Genomic DNA, 18,555 nt, shown 5'->3' with positions numbered 1-18,555 from the left:
GAACTGGGATTCTGGGCTTCTGGCCTGTCTAAGTCCCATGCTCTTTTCACTCCACTCCTCTCCCTCTAATCAAGGGGAAAAGGTGAATACGTCACATGAAGAGACAGAAGAACTTTTCTTTCTAGAACAACTTTTCTTTCTTTCTTTCTAGGTTTGCATAGCTGAGGCCTCCGTGGGCCACATTCAGTTAGAGGGTTAAAAAATACCTACTCTTTCTTCTGGTTAATGAAAAGTATAAGTATACATGATGTGGTTTTGTCCAATTTTCTTGAACTGGGAAGGACAAAATAACAATAGGCATTTTTTGAGGGAGGGCATCTTTTTTTTTTTTTTCAAAAGTCTGAAAACCTAACTGAAATTAGGCAAATACAGGAAACTATGGGATTTATACACAGAAGTTATAAGCTAAAGTTGGTTCAGTCCTAGCCTTTCCACAGACTACCAAATAATTAACTTCACCCCCTCAGCATTTTAAAAAGTCTTGTGTGAAAGAAAGACACATAGAAAAATAACACAGTAAAATTTTATTTCACAAGGTTAAGCAGAGCAAATAAAAATTCTGATACTTTTCTTACATAATATCTCAAAATTTGAATATGATTTAAAAAAATAATTTAGACTCAGACAAATTAAGTTATCTGTAAGTCCTACATGTGCAAAAATATATCAGATATCATTTCAAAGAAAAGTGAAAGGAGGCATTTAGGAACATCACTTCCAGCACAACTGGAGGCTGCAAAAAATGACAGAAGACACCATTTTTACAAATTAGAACATAAATGGTAAATGCAATTAATTAAGAACCTGGTTACTGATAATTTACTTATGGTAGCAGCAGAGTGAGAAATTCTGAATTTACCTATTTCTAGGCAACTATAACTAAAAAAAAAAACCAACTAGTTTGAAAATCTAGAGTATTTACTCAGATCTACCTTTACAAAACCTATGGTACTACAGTTTTGTTTAAATATTTAAAGGGGAAACATGGATTTTTAAGGCTAAAGGCTTAAGAACAAAGGCTACACCTGTGTTCTGACTGAAGGTTAAAAGAAAATTAACCCAGAAAGGGAAATGCGTGAGTCACTTTCCCCCATAGGACTGCTGCCCTCCTCCATGCTAGCCTGGCATGAGCACAGCTAACTCAAATCACATTCACAAGAGTGAGTCATCTGTGGGGTGGGGGGCCGGCTTTGCAAGATGGCTACTCTACGTGCACTCTGAAAGGAGCCCTTGGATATTTTACAATTGTCCAAACCCTGGAAAGGGTGAAACTGAAGATAAACTGAAGATAAACAATGGCACCTACATAACGGAGACATCTCAATTGATTTGTTTTCTATAGGATACTCTTCCCCATCACTCTCATTCAGAATGCAATCTCAGGTGAATAAAAACACAGGCCACTAGATCTGGCAATCGGGAATCTTACTACCAAGATGTCAAAATCCAGAAAGTCTTTATTTTATGTAAGAGGAAATTCTGAACAAGCAGGCATGGTGAACTTGTAGGTGTCTGCCAGTGAGCGGCAACAAATTCATAATTCCCAAGAGAAATGATTTAGGAAATGGAGTTACAAATTCTCCAAAATAGATACAAATTTGTTCAACTGAAGATAATTTGCAGTCTCGAGATGAGGTCTTCTGAAAGCCTGCATAGATAACAAGAGGATAAAATAAATACAAATCCTAGTATGAAGTCAAGCACCTAAAAATGTTAAAAGTAACAGCAAATGCAAAACATTTATAGGGTCATAGAATTTAGAACAGACATTAGAAATCATCTAATCTTAGGTCCTTAGGCCTTTTGACTGAAGCCAAGTTTTATGGAACAAATCCTTTTATTAAGGGGATTTGTTCTGTAAATTTTGGATTCAGTCACAGGCTGCAGGACCTAGAGGGCCACATGTGGCCTTGAGGTTGCAGGTTCCCCACCCTGATTTAATCTCTCATTTTACAGATGAGTAAAGAGAAGAAGGGACTTGCTCCAAGTCACCCAGGAGCAGAGCTGTTCCTGGAACCCACGTCCTCTTCTCGTAGCTAGTAACCTTTCCAATACAGCATTCTATTATGGAGGATTCTTTTGGAGGATTAACAGAAATGCAGAAGAGTGAATAATCACTGAAAATGATGGAGAGGCATGTGATGCTTTTAGAATACACAATACCCTCAACTCTAAAAAGGAGAAACAAATCTGGGGTGAGAGTGAATGGTCACATTAGAGAAGAGTTCTTATGTTTACAAAGAGGTTCACTGCAAGTTTCTTTACATAAGGAACTTGTCTGTTTTGTATTTTAAACATGCCTTACTGACATTCCTTTTTGGTCCTCTTAGCTCCTAGTTCACTTCAAGCCAAAAAGTCGATCTTAATTCTGAAGCTGCCTGTCTCTGCCACACAGTGAAAGTAAAGTACAGGGTGAACAAAGGAAATAAATTCAATGCTACCGGCAGAGCTAATATGGGCAAAAATCGGACCAAAACGCCCACCTGACCTGATCCCTTGTATGAGTGGTTCATCTATAAAGAGTGTGAATGTTACTGCTGCACCCTGCTCACACTTCCTTCCTTACTTCTGACAGGAGTCTGTCTCTTGTAATTTAGTCTATTTGAATCCACGTAATGCCCAATGTCATGTTTGAATACTTACACCAATAAGCAGACGTGTATTTCTCTTAAAGTCATGATATAGTTGCTCACACTAAGTAACAACAATCAACATTTATTAAGTATCTTTTGTGTACAGAGCCCTACGCTAGGTAAGACATGGTCTTTCCTTTCCAAGGGTCTATAGTCTAATAGGAGAATAAGACACCAACACAGATAGCTGTAAAACACAGGATTATGTAAAAGGCAACTGGACTCCAAGGAGAGGAACAAAGTCAGCAAAGTGAGGCAAAAAGAGAAAATGTCATACTTTGGTAAATCACTTCAACACATATAACGTATGAGAAGATCCTATGTTTTTAAAAAAGTTTGTCTTACAAATGAACAGAGATAGACTTACTTTGAGACGAAAAACATCAAGTGACTTTGCCCAAGGACACCTAAAAAAGGTAAGAACAATCATTTTTTTAATATTTTCATCAACTATGCCATTTTCCCACATAATGTGTGCAAGTTCCAGGGTTAGGATTCACAAGACTAAGTCCTTAACTTACTAATGAGTTGTGTTCTAAACATTCCCTTAGAAGTTGCTAGTTTGGAACCTGAAATCTTCTCTCCATAAAAATAATATTCTAAATGGTGATTAGATTTCCAGGTCAGCCCTCAGAAAACCCATGTGACAGGTGATAAAGCCAAAATATTACTAATAATAGCCCTGGATTTCATAGTTTTATAAGATTCCTGAGCCCAAGCTTCAGAGGCTATGGGGAGGGGTAAGCACCAGCAGCTGGGACCAACCTAAGCTGACTCCCACAGCAATGCCAAGGGAGAACAGAGACAAAAATAAACTATCAGGCTGTCTTAAACTGGAGGATTGTTTATAGTAAGTGGTATATATTTTCAAAATCTCATTTTGAATTTTAAAACAAACAAATCATCTCAGGGAGGGAAGGGGAAAAAATCTAAGTTATATGGAAGTGATTGTAGAACACTGAAAACAAATAAAATAATTTTAAAAAATCAATTTTCTAATAACTGCATTCATGTGTGGATGATGAAGAACCTGAGAAATATTCATTGTGGTGGGGAATTTTGGCAATTTTTAGTCATCCAAGGTTGGTCTGTTGCAGCACTTGCTAAAAAATAAAGCAACATACAACACACATGCACAAAATCCCCTGAGTATTCCAGTGCAAATGGTGACAATCTGACAAAGTAAACTGGGTCAACATAAGAAAGGTTATTTTCAAGATGTTCCTTACTCTGTGCAATCTTCTAAAAACTTTCCCTAAACATATCAATCTTAGAGGAAGACTTCTGGGCTTCGAATTTGTCTTTAATTATGTCTGGAAGATGCTGTCTGAATGAAAGAAAAATCCCTTAACTATAATGAGAATGCTTCAAGTAGAAAATTAAGAAAACCAGAGATCTAGTTCGTCTTCTAAAGAAACAGAAATGAATCAGAACGAATAAATTACAAACTAGTCTATTTCCTAATCACTCTTCCTTCGCACAGGATCAGAAATGAGGGAAGAGCGAGATTCCTCTACTTCTACGCCAACCAGCACAGGACGACTTACTTTAGACTCAGAAACACCTTCAACAAGAAATCAAGTCTTCTCATAGACTCACAGGCTGAGGTCAGCGTTTAGCATTTTCGTTCTTTGATACATAAGTATCAAAGACAACTAACCTCTCTCAGAGTCTTACCTTAAAAAATAAAAAGAACAGACACTAAACTAGAATTTTTAAGTTAAAAGCAACAAATGAATTTGTGTGTGTGTGGGAGATCTTAAAACTTGCCCTCAGTCTCTGCCCTCATTTCTGCTTTTCTTCATGGTCTCCCCATGACTTCCCCTCAGCTCAATCTAGTTAAAAGTAAGGAGCTGGACTGGCCCTATGGTGCTTAAGCATGTTGACTGTCAGATGCTCAAGGCCTACAAACCCTCTCCCCCACCACAAAAAGTTTCAAGTACATTTAGCTGTTAGAGTTTTATATGACGCAGAGGACTACAGCTTGACTTAGCCTACCCTATGAGTCCTGAAATCAACATCAGCTAGCTAGCTTTGCATACTGGAAAGCCTTTTATGAACGAGAGATTATCTAGCTCAGAAAAGGGCAAGTGATTTACTCTTAGGGGCAAATGAATGAATATACAAACTTTTCTATCCTAAAAGAATAAATTTCATAGGATTTAATGGACTATGATCTCTGTGCATACTAAAGACACAAACATATCCAGGACAATTCTTCAATCATGGTAAATAAACACATCTATGTTGAATATTTTCCTTGTCCCACCTTCTAACAGCAGAATTAAAAGCACATTTCAAACACATCCTTCTACAGATCATGCTAATAGGAAGTAGTCAAGAGACCATGCTGATGCTAAATCAGAAAGGTACAAATTAGTCATTTTTCTTGAAATCATTCTACATTAGAATTAATGTTCATAATACTCACTGATTTAAGTTTTCTATTACCACATGTGATAGATAGATGCCAACAGACTGTAACTGTGAATTCCTGAAGCTCAGGAAAAGGCAAAGTAGCTCCCCAACATAGTCTGGCCCCAGGGTTTGCCACCTATTTAAACAAACATTTTAGCATTTAGTCATGCCTTTAAATTAAGCCTACTTGACAATTTAAGCATCAATTTTATCTCTCTCAGAACGTGCAAAACCCAGCATGAAGTGCCTTTCTTTCCTACAGTGCCATCAATTTTGAGGATGTTCAATAAACACCTATTAACGGCGACAGTAAACACCTTCAAAGTCTATAAATGGGACTGTCTCAGAAAGGTGACAAGCAATGGGTAGAAAAGTAAATGTGTCTTATGTTTCTCAGATTTCTTGTTCCACATACCTCAAGGATCTTTTTAATATTAATTTTTTTTTTTTGCATTTTGGGGTTCAATCACATCAAATTCTTATTTTTTCAAGTTCAATGAACTTTGATTATTTCTTTAATCATGGATGATACACCTCCCCTCCTCCCATCTCCTTCTCCCCATGACAGGGGGGCAGAAGGAACGAATAGATACAAATTAGGAAGCCAGATTTTTTTTTTTCTAAGACAGATAACCTTCCCTCTTCTAAGTTCTGGGCTCCAATAAGGCCTTTAATATGAGAACCCTTGAAGGTCTCTAACTTTAGCCATTTGAGGAACAGTTACTAGGAAAATTCTGTTTATTCATATAGTAAACCAGTCATCTTTTAAGCAGCTTATTGCTACATCACCACCAGTGGTCACTTGTGCTAGTGACTGGAGGAAGGCTAGATCCAGCAGTAACCCTTTGTATTACACACTACTAAAACAGAAGGATTCTTCCCTGTTCTCCATATTATAAAAAAAAAAAGCAGGATAAAATAAATGCATGAAAACTAAGAGTGGCATTCAGCATGACTACGGTCAAAACCACCCAATGCAGATTTCTTCTGATGTCTTTCCATTCAGGATAAATAAAAGTATTTGGAATTGGTGATTAATAAATGCACCTTAAAAAAATATCCAACACTCCTTTATCAGAGCAGGGAGAATGTAAAGCTCATCTTACTACCACTGTACTTACAAAGACAAGGCAAGATTAAAGAAAGTGACTTCCTTGTAATTAAAAGGCTAATGTAATAGGTATCATTACTTTGCTCTCCCCACACATTCCGAGCTAGGAAGCCATATTTAGGAACAATACAGAAAAGGGAAGTGCTGGCTACGAGATTTTCTTTATAGGAAAACCACACGCACACACACACAAGATCAAATATTTTATACACATAAGATACGTTAAATGTATAAATATAAAACATACATAGTTTTATTGAAATTATAAATATTTAAATAACTGAAATCTTACCCAACAAACCCTGGATAAGAAAGCTAAACAAATAAAAAAAAACCAGCATAAGGTGGAATTAATGCACATTGGGCTTGAATTATAATGAGACATGAGTACTTTATCAGGTAAAAAGCATTTATATCAAAATTACCTCTCTTATTTTTATCATCTTATAAGTAACAGAGGCCAGTGACTGATGGAACAGCAATTACTTCGAGCAGAGCAGCTGTGCCTTCTAGGGCCTATTAACTGAATCATGACTCACTCATAACTGTGGAATATAAAAAATTCACAAAGCCTCACAGAACATCAATTTTCTCTACACAAAATATTCAAAGTTACATTTCTTCAATTTAGGAGGAGGAACAGAGGGAAAATAAGTTTTCCACCATGCATCAAAATACCCCATGCTGAAATAAGTGCCCAGGACAACTATATTCATCAACAACTACTTGACAAGACTGGTACCAATTTTTGTCCAATAAGCACCAACAAGTTGTTCAGGTTTGCTTTCTGGCATCTTTTAAATGAGTAGTTCAAGGGGGAAGCACTTACAATTTTAGCAGAGTGTTTTTCTGGTAACTCAGATCTCTGGCAATCATACTGACAACATCATGAAGAACAGGCATTTGGGACAAGAGGCCTTCCAAAAATAGCTTTAGTGCCCAGAAATTTTTCTAGGAAAGTTTTTTAAAAGAGAAAGAGACTTAATTCACTGCCATAGCCAACATTTCATTGCAATTCTCTCTTCCCTTTACACTTTTCTCCCTCATTTAATATCCACACAGGTAAATGAAGGCCCATTTAAGTATACCGAGGCCCCAAAGGCTACTCACATTTATAGATAAGAGCATTCATAATATTCAGCTACCATTAGATGCCTACTTTATGTAAAGGGCTAGCTTTAAGCGTTTTATTTACAGTGTCCCAAAAAGTCTTAGAGAAGTAGCAATTTTAAGTTTTAATAGCTTAAAATCAAACTAAGAATTTTGGAGACACCGCACACACACCACCCAGTTTTTGCTTCATCTGATAGCAAACTTCTGCTTTTATGCCCCTCATTTTTACTTTGGATCTTTGTTTTCTAAATGCATTTTGTGTTTGGGGCAGATTTAATTTACCTTTTTGTTTTATTGGACTGTTTAATCCATTTATATTTAAACATGATTAGTTTTGTATTTTCCTCCAATTGCCTCTAACAGTTTCCCTCATTTTCTCCCCCACCCTTCCTCTGTGATCACAGTACTATATTTCTTCAGTTATTTTAGCTTAATTTTAAGGAAATTCTATTCCCACAGGCTCTTTTCCCTTCATTTTCAAGCCCCACCCCCTCTACTTGTTACATCTTTACTTGGTTTTGTTTAGTTTTTTCCTTTATTTTACCTAGTTAATTTAATTCTTCCCCTTGGTTAAGTAGTCAAGTAATAATCCTCTTGCTCCCTTTCTTTGTTTGCTAAGTTTTTAAAAATGTCATTTTCTGTACCTTTTTCAAAAAAAAGATTTCTTTCCTTCATTCTCTTCACTATTTATCTTCCCGGTTTTTTTCTGCACTCTAGGCTTTTACTGTTTAATTCATGGTCCTTATAATTATTTAGCCCTTCTTTAGTGTCTGCATTCTCCATGAAATTAAAATTTATAAGGTACCTTAGGTTCCTTCCTTAGAGTTTCTGTTATTGCCTCAGTCTTCTCCCTAGATCCACCCCCTCATACTCTTCTGAGTGTCAGGTGCCCCACAGGCTGATTCCTCTTCTGAGGCAGGCTGAGTGGTCCAAGCACCAAATCTCTGCAGGTCTTATTCACTGTTAGGTTATTTTTGTTTTACAGAATATCTCTTCAACCACAGAACATTCATCAGTGGTACCCTTTGCTACCAATGAATAAGATTTCCCTCTTTTTCAATCCATCCTTCTGTGTCCTCAATCATTCTTCTGTAGGCTTTCTTCTTCCTGAGAGACTACAGGGTTATTTTCCTTTTGTTGTTAGCGTTTGACCTGACTAGGGTACATCATATATTCCTCTCTACCCTCTTCTTCCTCCCACCCCTTTTGTGTGCACCCATTCTGTAATTTAATCCCACAAATGACATTGATTTTCTTATAGGTAAAGTGTTAAGAGGTTTTGTTCTTAGGTTTCAGGACTGTTTCTCCACCCTCACTTCTATTTGACTTCTGCTTTCACTCATGTCTCTCTGTGTACGTTTAGGAAGAAATCTCTTCAAGGTCTGTCTTCATAATATTTCTGTTGCCTTGGGTATTGGAGAAATAATTTTTTTGGGTCTGGTTTTCTTTAAAGAAATGTTTGAAATGCCTCTTCATGACTGAATGTTTATCTTTTTTCATTTAAGGTTAGGCTCAGATTTGCAGGGTAAGTCACCTTGGGTTGTGCATCTTGAGTTGGTTTTTAAAAAAATTTTTTAAATTTTATTTTAGAATCATAAACTTAAATATAAAGTTAAAAAGAAAAAAAAGTCATGTGCATAGAAGAACATAAGAGAGAATTCAAATTGTGTAACAATTTATTTTCATCTCAAGAAAGCTTGTATGATAAAGAATACTTGTGTTGAAAATTGCGCATCTTTGCTTCTTTGTGAGCTCTTTTGTTCTCTGCTGTGCACTTTTTTTACTGTTCTTTTTTCCCCTTCCCCCACTCTCCCGAAGGCCACAATAAAGTCTAGATATGTTTCTCTACAAGTACAGACACAGACATATACACATTTTCCCAGATCTATTCTACACCTGATCTTTAGTTTTTGTTTGTGCATATCTTGTTACCTATCCCGCCTGCCTCCTCTACTTTACTTCTACCCACACCCACTTCCTTGCCCTCTTATTACTTGTCTATCCCCCTCCAAGGATCCCTCCTCTATCCTCCGATTCTCATAAATCTAAACACCCTTCTATACCCTTTTACCTATTCCCTCCCCCTCCTCTCTAAAGATCCCTCCCTTGTTCTCTCTCCTCTCCCCATGCTCCTACTGTTTTACTTTCTCTGAATTTAGAAGATTTTTATATTCTTCTAAATATATATGTATTGTTCCCTCTTAAATCTATTCCTGATGAAAGTAGGTTACCAGAACTACGAGCCCTTCTTCCCCATCTAATTCTTCTGTATCAATTCTTCCTTTTGTACTGATCTGTATAAAATAATTACTCTTTTTAGCTATTCTTTTTAAAATATACATAAATATATAATTTATTTTTCAGTTTTCAACACTGATTTCCACAAGAATTTGAATTCCAAGTTTTTCCCCCATCTCTCCCACCCCTTCACCCCAAGCCAGCGTGCACCCCATCCAGCCCTTCCTCCAGTCTGTCCTCCCTTCTATCATTCCCCCTTCTTCCATCCCCTTCTCCTCTATTCTTCTGTAGGGCAAAAAAGATTTCTATACCCCATTTCTTGTATGTCTTATTTCCCAGTAGCATGCAAAAAACAATTTTTAAAAATCATTTTTAAAGCTTTCAGTTCCTTATTCTCTCCCTCCCTCCCCACCCACCCTTTCTGAGAAAGCAAGCAATTTGATATAGGTCATACATGTGTAGCCAAGCAAAACACTTCCATAACAGTTATGCTGCAAAAGACTAACCACAGTTCCCTCGGTCCTGTCCTGCCCTCCATTTATTCCATTCTCTCCCGTGAGCCGTCCCCTCACAATAGTTTTGCTTCTGATGATCCCTTTCCCCAATTTGCTGACCCTTCTTTTATCTTCCTTCTCCTATCCTGCTCCCCCAGCCTTCCTGAAGGATAAAATAGATTTCCATACTCACTTAAGTGTGTTATTCCCTCCTTAAACCAAATCCCATGAGAGTGAGACTCACTTATTCCTTTTTATCTCTCCACCTTCCCCTCCACTGCCTCTTTTATGTGAGAGGATTTGCTACATTCTACATCTCCCTCTCTTGCTCCTAATACATTCCACTGAACAGTACATTTTATTTTTTAGGTATTCTCCCCTTCATATTCTGCTCACCCTGTTCCCTCTGTGTGTGTGTGTATACACACATATAAACATATATAACATATACATACATACATACACACATACATTCCCTCTAACTACTCTAATACTGAAAAATGTCTCATGAGTTACAAATAATATTTTTCCATATAGGAATGTAAACAGTTCAACTTCAATGAGATCCTTATGGCTTCTCTTTCTTGTTTATGTTTTCATGTTTCTCTTGATTCTTGTACTTGAAAGTCAAATTTTCTATTAAGCTCTGGTCTTTTCCACAAGAATACTTGGAAGTCCTCTATTTCACTGAAATTCCATTTTCCTCCCTGAAGTATTATACTCAGTTTTGTTAGGTAGGTGACTCTTGGTTTTAACCCTACCTCTGGAACATCATATTCCGATCCCTTAGTGTAGAAGTTCCTAAATTCTGTGTTAACCTGATTGGATTTCCACAATACTTGAATTGTTTCTTTCTGGTTGCTTGTAATAATTTCTCCTTGACCTGGGAAATCTGGAATTTGGCTACAATATTCCGAGGAGTTTTCCTTTTGGGGTCTCTTTCAGGAGGTGATCGTGAATTCTTTCGATTTCTATTTTCTCTTTCTATAATATCAGGGCGGTTTCCTTGATAATTTCTTGAAAGATGATGTCTAGGCTCCTTTTTTGATCATGGTTTTCAAGTAGACCAGTAATTTTAAAATTATTCCTCCTGGATCTATTTTCGTTTTGTTTTTTGTTTTTCTAAATTAAATTATTTTATTTGTTTTCAGTGTTCTACAATCACTTCCATATATCTTAGATTTTTTTTCCCCTCCCTCCCTCCCTCCTTCACCACTCCCTCCCTGACACGGCATACAATTTTATGTAGGTCCTACACATACGTTGCTATTAAATACATTTTCACCTTAGTTATGTTGCACAGAAGAATTAAAATGAACAGGAGAAATCATAAAACAAAATACAAAAGAAAATGGTCTGCTTCATTCTGCGATCCAATTCCATAGTTCTTTCCCTGAATGTGGAAGGTGTTTTGTTTCAACAGTACATTGGGAATTTTTTGAGTCCTAGCATTGCAATGAAGTAGAAAGTCTACCAGAAAAATTCCTTGCACACTGTGATTGTTGCTGTGTACAAAGTTCTCCTGGTTCTGCTCCTTTCACTCAACATCAGTTCATATAAGTCTTTCCAGGTCTCTCTGAAGTCTTCCTGCTTATCATTTCTTATAGCACAATAGTGTTCCATTACATTCATATACCACAATGTATTCAGCCATTTCCCAATTGATGGGCATCCCCTTGATTTCCAGTTTTTGGCCACCACAAAGAGAGCTGCTGTAAATATTTTTGTACATATAGGGACCCTTTCCCATTTTGATGATCTCTTGGGGATACAGTCCTAGAAGCAGTATTGCTGGGTCAAAGGGTATTTTGTAGCCCTTTGGACACAGTTCCAAATTCCTCTCCAGAATGGTGGGATCAGCTCACAGCTCGACCAACAATAAATTAGTGTTCCAACTCTCCCACATCTTCTCCAACATTTATCATCATCCTGTTCTGTCATGTTAGCCAATCTGATAGGCGTGATGTGGTACCTCCTAGTGGTTTTGATTCGCATCTCTCTAATCAAGTGATTTAGAGAATTTTTTCATGACTATAGACAGCATTAATTTCTTCCTCTGAAAATTGCCTCTTTACATCCTTTGACCATTTAACAATTGGGGAATCCCTGGATCTAATTTCCAGGTCAGTTGTTTTTACAATGAGATATTTCACATTATCTTCTATTTTTTCATTTGTTTTGTTTTGTTTTATAATTTTTTTTGTTTTATATAATTGTTTTATAATTTCTTGATTTCTCATAAAGTTATTAGCTTCCATCTGCTCCAGAACTATTTTCTTCAGTGAACTTTTGGACCTCCTTTTCCATTTGGCTAATTCTGCTTTTTAAGGCATTTGTGGGCCTCTTTTGCCATTTAGATTAGTCTATTTATAAAGGTGTTATTTTCTTCTGCATTTTTTTGGATTTCCTTTAGTATGCTGTTGACTTTTTTTTGATGATTTTCTTGTATTGCTCTCATTTCTCTTCCCAATTTTTCCTCCACCTCCCTTATTTGATTTTTCAAAATCCTTTCTGAGTTCTTCCATTGCTTTGACCTTCTTATCTTCCTCCGGTTGTATGCACTGATCTCCCTCTTCCGAAAGGATGGAAGAAAATATCTTTTCACCAAGAAAGTAGCCTTCTATAGGGTTATGTTTTTTCCCCCTTTGGGGCACTTTCCCAGCCAATTACTTGACTTCTGAGCCCTTTGTCAAGAAGAGGGTATACTACCCCAGGCTTCAGAGGTTTTGTATGGCTGTTCTCCATGACCTGTAAGTTCTCAGTTCCAGTTCCTCCAAGGTGGCATAATCAAGGGAAAGGTTATTACTCCTCTCCTGGCCTCTGCTTTAGTCGGTGAGCAACCATAAGCACTCTTCTCTGCCCTGGAACTATGAATAGCTTTCTCACTGACCTTTGAAGCTGTCTTTGGCATTTGTGGTTTGAGAAATCTGGAAACCCGCAGCAGCTGTTCATGATTCAGTGCCCTGAAGCCTGCTCCAATCCCATTTGGGCAGTCCTGTCTGGGCCCTGTGGCCCACACTGGGCTGCACTCCACTCCAACTCTGGTGTGATAGACTCTTCCTATTGGCCTCCCAGGGTGTCTTGGGCTAGAAATCTATTTCATTTTGTCACCTTGTGGCTTCTGCTGCTCTAGAATTTGTTTAGAGTCATTTTCTACAGGTATTTTAAGGTCCTCGGAGGGTGAGCTCCTACAGGTCCATGCTGCTACTCCACCATCTTGGCTCCACTTCCTTGTCAGCTATTCCTAAATGGTTTTACTTTTAAAATTAATATATCATAGTCGGGTTTACCCCAATCTTTGTTATGAGCTACCCAGTTACTAATGAGTCTTAGACATACACTTTACAAATATTAAAGGTGAACAGTTTGTCTTTATGAATTCCTTATAATCAGTCTTTGGTATATAGCTTATATTTCTCTTGGTTCTTGTATGCTGAATCTTCTATTAAGCTCAGGATTTTTGTTAACGAAGTCTTGAAACTCTGAGACTTTATCAAATGTCCATTTCTTTTCATTCTGAATAATACTTAACTTTGCAGGGTATGAGGTTTTTGGCTGGAGCCCCAGTTCTTTTGCTCTTTGATATATTGTGTTCCAAGACCTGCGGTCCTCTAATGTCTTTGCTGCTAGATCTTGTATAATTCTAATTGTGGCTCTATCATATTCAAATTGTTTTAATCTTGATGCTTTTAATATTTTATCCTTGAGCGGGGTTTTTCTTTTTTTAATTTATTTATTTAACTTTTAACATTCATTTTCACAAAATTTTGGATTCCAAATTTTCTCCCCATTTGTCCTCTCCCCCCACCCCAAGACACTGAGCATTCTAATTGCCCCTATCACCAATCTGCCCTCTCTTCTATCATTCCTCCCTTCCCTTGTCCCCATCTTCTCTTTTGTCCTGTAGGGCCAGATAACTTTCTATACCCCTTTACCTGTATTTCCTATTTCCTCGTGGCAAGAACAGTACTTGACAGTTGTTCCTAAAACTTTGAGTTCCAACTTCTCTTCATCCCTCCCTCCCCACCCATTCCCTTTGGAAGGCAAGCAATTCAATATAGGCCATATCTGTGTAGTTTTGCAAATGACTTCCATAATACTCGTGTTGTGTAAGACTAACTATATTTCCCTCCATCCTATCCTGCCCCCCATTGCTTCTAATTCTCTCTTTTGATCCTGTCCCTCCCCAAGAATGTTGACTTCAAATGGCTCCCTCCTCCCATTGCCCTACCTTCCATCCTCCCCCCCACCCTGCTTATCCCCTTATCCCCACTTTCCTGTATTGTAAGATAGGTTTTCATACCAAAATGAGTGTGCATTTTATTCCTTCCTTTAGTGGAATGTGATGAGAGTAAGCTTCATGTTTTTCTCTCACCTCCCCTCTTTTTCCCTCCACTAAAAAGTCTTTTGCTTGCCTCTTTTATGAGAGATAATTTGTCCCATTCCATTTCTCCCTTTCTCCTCCCAATATATTTCTCTTTCACCGCCTAATTTCATTTTTTTAAGATATGATCTCATCCTATTCCATTCACTCTGTGCTCTGTGTGTGTGTGTGTGTGTGTGTGTGTGTGTGTAATCCCACCAACTACCCAGACACTGAAAAGTTTCAAGAGTTACAAATATTGTCTTTCCATGTAGGAATGTAAACAGTTCAACTTTAGTAAGCCCTTGTGGCTTCTCTTTGCTGTCTGCCTTTTCATGCTTCTCTTCATTCTTGTGTTTGAAAGTCAAATTTTCTTTTCATCTCTGGTCTTTTCATCAAGAGTGCTTGAAAGTCCTCTACTTCATTGAAAGACCAATTTTTCCCCTGAAGTATTATACTCAGTTTTGCTGGGTACCAGGTGATTCTTGGTTTTAGTCCTAGTTTCTTTGATTTCTGGAATATCCTATTCCACGCCCTTCAATCCCTTAATGTAGAAGCTGCTAGATCTTGTGTTATCCTGATTGTATTTCCCCAGTACTTGAATTGTTTCTTTCTAGCTGCTTGCAATATTTTCTCCTTGACCAGGGAACTCTGGAATTTGGCCACAATGTTCCTAGGAGTTTCTCTTTTTGGATCTCTTTCAGGAGGTGATCAGTGGATTCCTTGAATACTTATTTTGCCCTCTGGTTCTAGAATCTCAGGGCAGTTTCCTTGATAATTTCATGAAAGATGATGTCTAGGCTCTTTTTTTGATCATGGCTTTCAGGTAGTCCCATAATTTTTAAATTGTCTCTCCTGGATCTATTTTCCAGGTCAGTTGTTTTTCCAATGAGATATTTCACATTATCTTCCATTTTTTCATTCTTTTGGTTTTGTTTTGTGATTTCTTGGTTTCTCATAAAGTCATTAGCCTCCATCTGTTCCATTCTAATTTTGAAAGAACTATTTTCTTCAGTGAGCTTTTGAACCTCCTTTTCCATTTGGCTAACTCTGCTTTTTAAAGCATTCTTCTCCTCATTGGCTTTTTGAACCTCTTTTGCCAATTGAGTTAGCCTATTTTTCAAGGTGTTATTTTCTTCAGCATTTTTTTGGGTCTCCTTTAGCAAGGTGTTGACTTGCTTTTCATGCTTTTCCTGCATCTCTTTCATTTCTCTTCCCAGTTTTTCCTCCACCTCTCTAACTTGATTTTCAAAATCCTTTTTGAGCTCTTCCATGGCCTGAGCCCATTGAATATTTATTTTGGATGTTTTGGATACAGAAGCCTTGAATTCTATGTCTTTCCCTGATGGTAAGCACTGTTCTTCCTCATCAGAAAGGATGGGAGGAGATATCTATTCACCAGGAAAGTAACCTTCTATGGTCTTATTTTTTTCCCTTTTCTGGGCATTTTCCCAGCCTGTTACTTCACTTCTGAGTTTCCTTTCCACACCCACCTCGTCACCAGATCCACCCAGCTAGTACTTGGGGGCTGAGATTCAAATGCTGCTCCCCAGCCTCAGGGCTTTGTGCAGGGGTGGGGCTGCTATTCAGTGTGAGATTAAGTTCAGGTGCTCAGGTGGGGGTAGGGCTGCCTCACGGGGCTCAGTTCCCTCAGGGGGTTTATGTGGAGACCTTCAACAATGGATCCGAGCTCCTGCCTGCTTTGGGAGCCCCTGTCTGCTGCTGCTTCCACTGCTGCCTCCCGAGGGGGCCTGAGTTATGGGGACACTCCACTCTCCTCTCAGCGAGCTGAAAAAGACTCTCTCACTGACCTTTGGCTCCTGTGGGTGGAGGGACCTGCGTGGTGGCTGGAGATTCTGTCCCTGAAGCCTGCTCGGATCTGCTCCTCTTGGTGCCATGCGGCCAGGGCAGGGCTGGGCTACGCTCCGGGTCCGTGGCACGACGGACCTTTCTTGTCAGTTTTTCAGGTCTCTCTGGAACAGAAATCTCATCCACTCCGTTGTTTTGTGGCTTCTGCTGCTCCAGAATTTGTTGGGAGTTCTTCTTTACCGGTATTTTATGGGCTGTGGGTTTGAAGATAGCATATGTGTATCTTTCTACTCCGCCATCTTGGCTCCTCCCCCTTGAGCGGGGTTTTTCAAAATTTGACTATGATATTCCTGAATTTTCCTCATAGGATCTCTTTTGAGTGGTGATTGATGGGGAATTTTCTATTTCTTCTTTCCCTCCTTATTCTAATCCTTCAGGACAATTTTCTTTAATTATTTCTTGTATTAATGTATGAAGATTCTTTTTTTGATCATAACTTTCAGTTAGTCCAACTATTTTTATGTTTTCTCTTCTTGATCTAGTCTCCAAATCTGTTGTTTTTCTTATGTTTCACTTTCTCTTCTATTTTTCATTATTCATATTTTGTTGAATTATTTCTTGATCTCTTATAATTTTGCTGGCTTCACTTTACCCAATTCTAATTTTCAAAGTGTCATTTTCTTTCTTAAGATTCTGGATCTCCTTTTCTAATTGGTTGACTTTCCTTTCATAACCCTCTTGCTTTTTTTGGATTATTCTTATTTTTTTCTCCATCTCTTTTCATCTGATTTTTAAAGTCTTTTTAAAGATCTTCTATAAATTCTTTTTCGGCAGGTTACCATTTTACATTACTCTTTGGGGGTTTCTTTACTTCAATATCTTACTCTGAAGATTCCCATAATAGATTTCTATGGTTGGATTCTTTTTCCTTTGCCTGTGCATTTTTTTTTGTGGTAATAGCTTAATTTTTTGTAATTACTTCTAGCCCTGGGGTATGGGAAATGGTGCCTCTTGCCCCAAATCTTCAGTTCTCCCCTCTAGCTTGGAACCAAAGCCAAACCTCCAGCCTCCTGTAAATGCCTGCAGCTGGAGACTTTTCTGCCCCACTGCTTCTGCACTTACCAGGCATGTGCTGGATCCTTTTGCCCTTCACTCTTTGCAGCACAGTTGGGTCTGACGCTCCTTATCAGCAGAGGTTCCCTCGATCTTCCTGGGCACAAATACCCAACTCCCCTCACTATCCCGGGGGTAAAAAGTTCTTTTGGCTGGTGCCAAGGCAGCCTCTCAAAACAACTAACCTCAGGGCTTGTGGCTTGTTGTTAAAACAGAACCTAACCTGGAGGTGTTCACTCTTCATAGGGACCTGAGATTTTTCTTCCAATCTTCTTGAATTGTCCCAGAAAGACCTGTGTTGTGTCCCTATTTTTATTTATCTTCACCCACTCTTTGTTCACCCTAAGATGCTGTTTTAACTCTTTTGTGGGAGAAAATACTGAGAGCCTGGAATTTTCTGACCTACTCTGTCATCTTCCCAGAATCCTCTCCGAGTTCCTTTGCTCTTCAAAAGACAGATTTCATTCCCTCCTCTGGTTTTCATTGGGTTCAGAACAGTCTTATGCTATTCAAATTTCAAAATTATAGGGAGGTGGTACAGTGGATAGTGTGCCAGGCCTAGAGTCAGGAAGACTCATCTTTCAGAATTCAAATCCAGCCTCAGACAACTACTAGATATGTGACTCTGGGCAAGTCACTTCACCTGTTGGGCTCAGTTTCCTCATCTGTAAAACGAGTTGGAGAAGGAAATGGCAGACTACTCCAGTATCTGGAGTGAGGACACAAAAAGTTGAACATGACTGAAACGACTGAGCAACAATAACAAACTTTAAAATTTCCTTTATATTTGCAGGTCTTTCTTGCTTGCAGAATTTGTGTCAGTGGAATGGTTACATTTAGCCACATTTTGGAAATTACAGCAAAGGGTTCACTCTTGCAGGTAATCTGTGGATTCTTTGGATTGACCCTTTGTTTTGTTTGGATAGTCTGGGCAGTTTTTTTGCATTATGGCATGTCAGGTATTTCACTTGTCATATTCTTCAGGGAGACCTCTAATTCTTTAAGGATGGAATTTAAACCATTCCATTATCCTGCAGTTGGCCCACAAGGTCTGCTACTTCACCAGGTATTGGAATAACTTTCCTTGTCTTTTACAATCCTTGTTCATAGATGCCTGACCTTTCTGACTTGGAGGTCACATTCCCTTATGCTATTAGTGTCTTCCCTGTTGATGTATCTGCTTATTTATGCTCAAGGGCTTTAATTTAGTTTTCTTCCTCCTGAGATTTTTGGTAATTTCAGTCCTTTCTCCTTATCTCCCAC

At 38.3% G+C, this 18,555-nt stretch overlaps 1 protein-coding gene across 7 annotated transcripts in view; it reads right to left on the bottom strand.

Annotated features, from left to right (window-relative positions):
* Positions 1-507: 507 nt before the first annotated feature.
* The window catches only part of LOC140499473 (uncharacterized), a 56,493-nt gene continuing 38,445 nt past the window's right edge, over positions 508-18,555 (bottom strand). For all 7 annotated transcript variants that reach the window (XM_072600988.1, XM_072600970.1, XM_072600939.1 and 4 more), the window contains 4 exons: positions 6,992-7,113; positions 5,065-5,187; positions 3,001-3,040; positions 508-1,648 (listed from right to left, as the gene is read on the bottom strand). In XM_072600988.1, coding sequence (XP_072457089.1) covers positions 1,571-1,648; positions 3,001-3,040; positions 5,065-5,187; positions 6,992-7,113 — 363 coding nt within the window. In that variant the 3' untranslated portion in view covers positions 508-1,570. The remainder of the gene's footprint in view (positions 1,649-3,000; positions 3,041-5,064; positions 5,188-6,991; positions 7,114-18,555) is intronic.

The sequence above is a fragment of the Notamacropus eugenii genome, chromosome 1, assembly GCF_028372415.1.
Source record: "Notamacropus eugenii isolate mMacEug1 chromosome 1, mMacEug1.pri_v2, whole genome shotgun sequence".
Lineage (NCBI taxonomy): Eukaryota > Metazoa > Chordata > Mammalia > Diprotodontia > Macropodidae > Notamacropus > Notamacropus eugenii.
The sequence above is the reverse complement of the archived record's forward strand: the minus strand, read 5'-3'. Positions and strand labels throughout refer to the sequence as shown.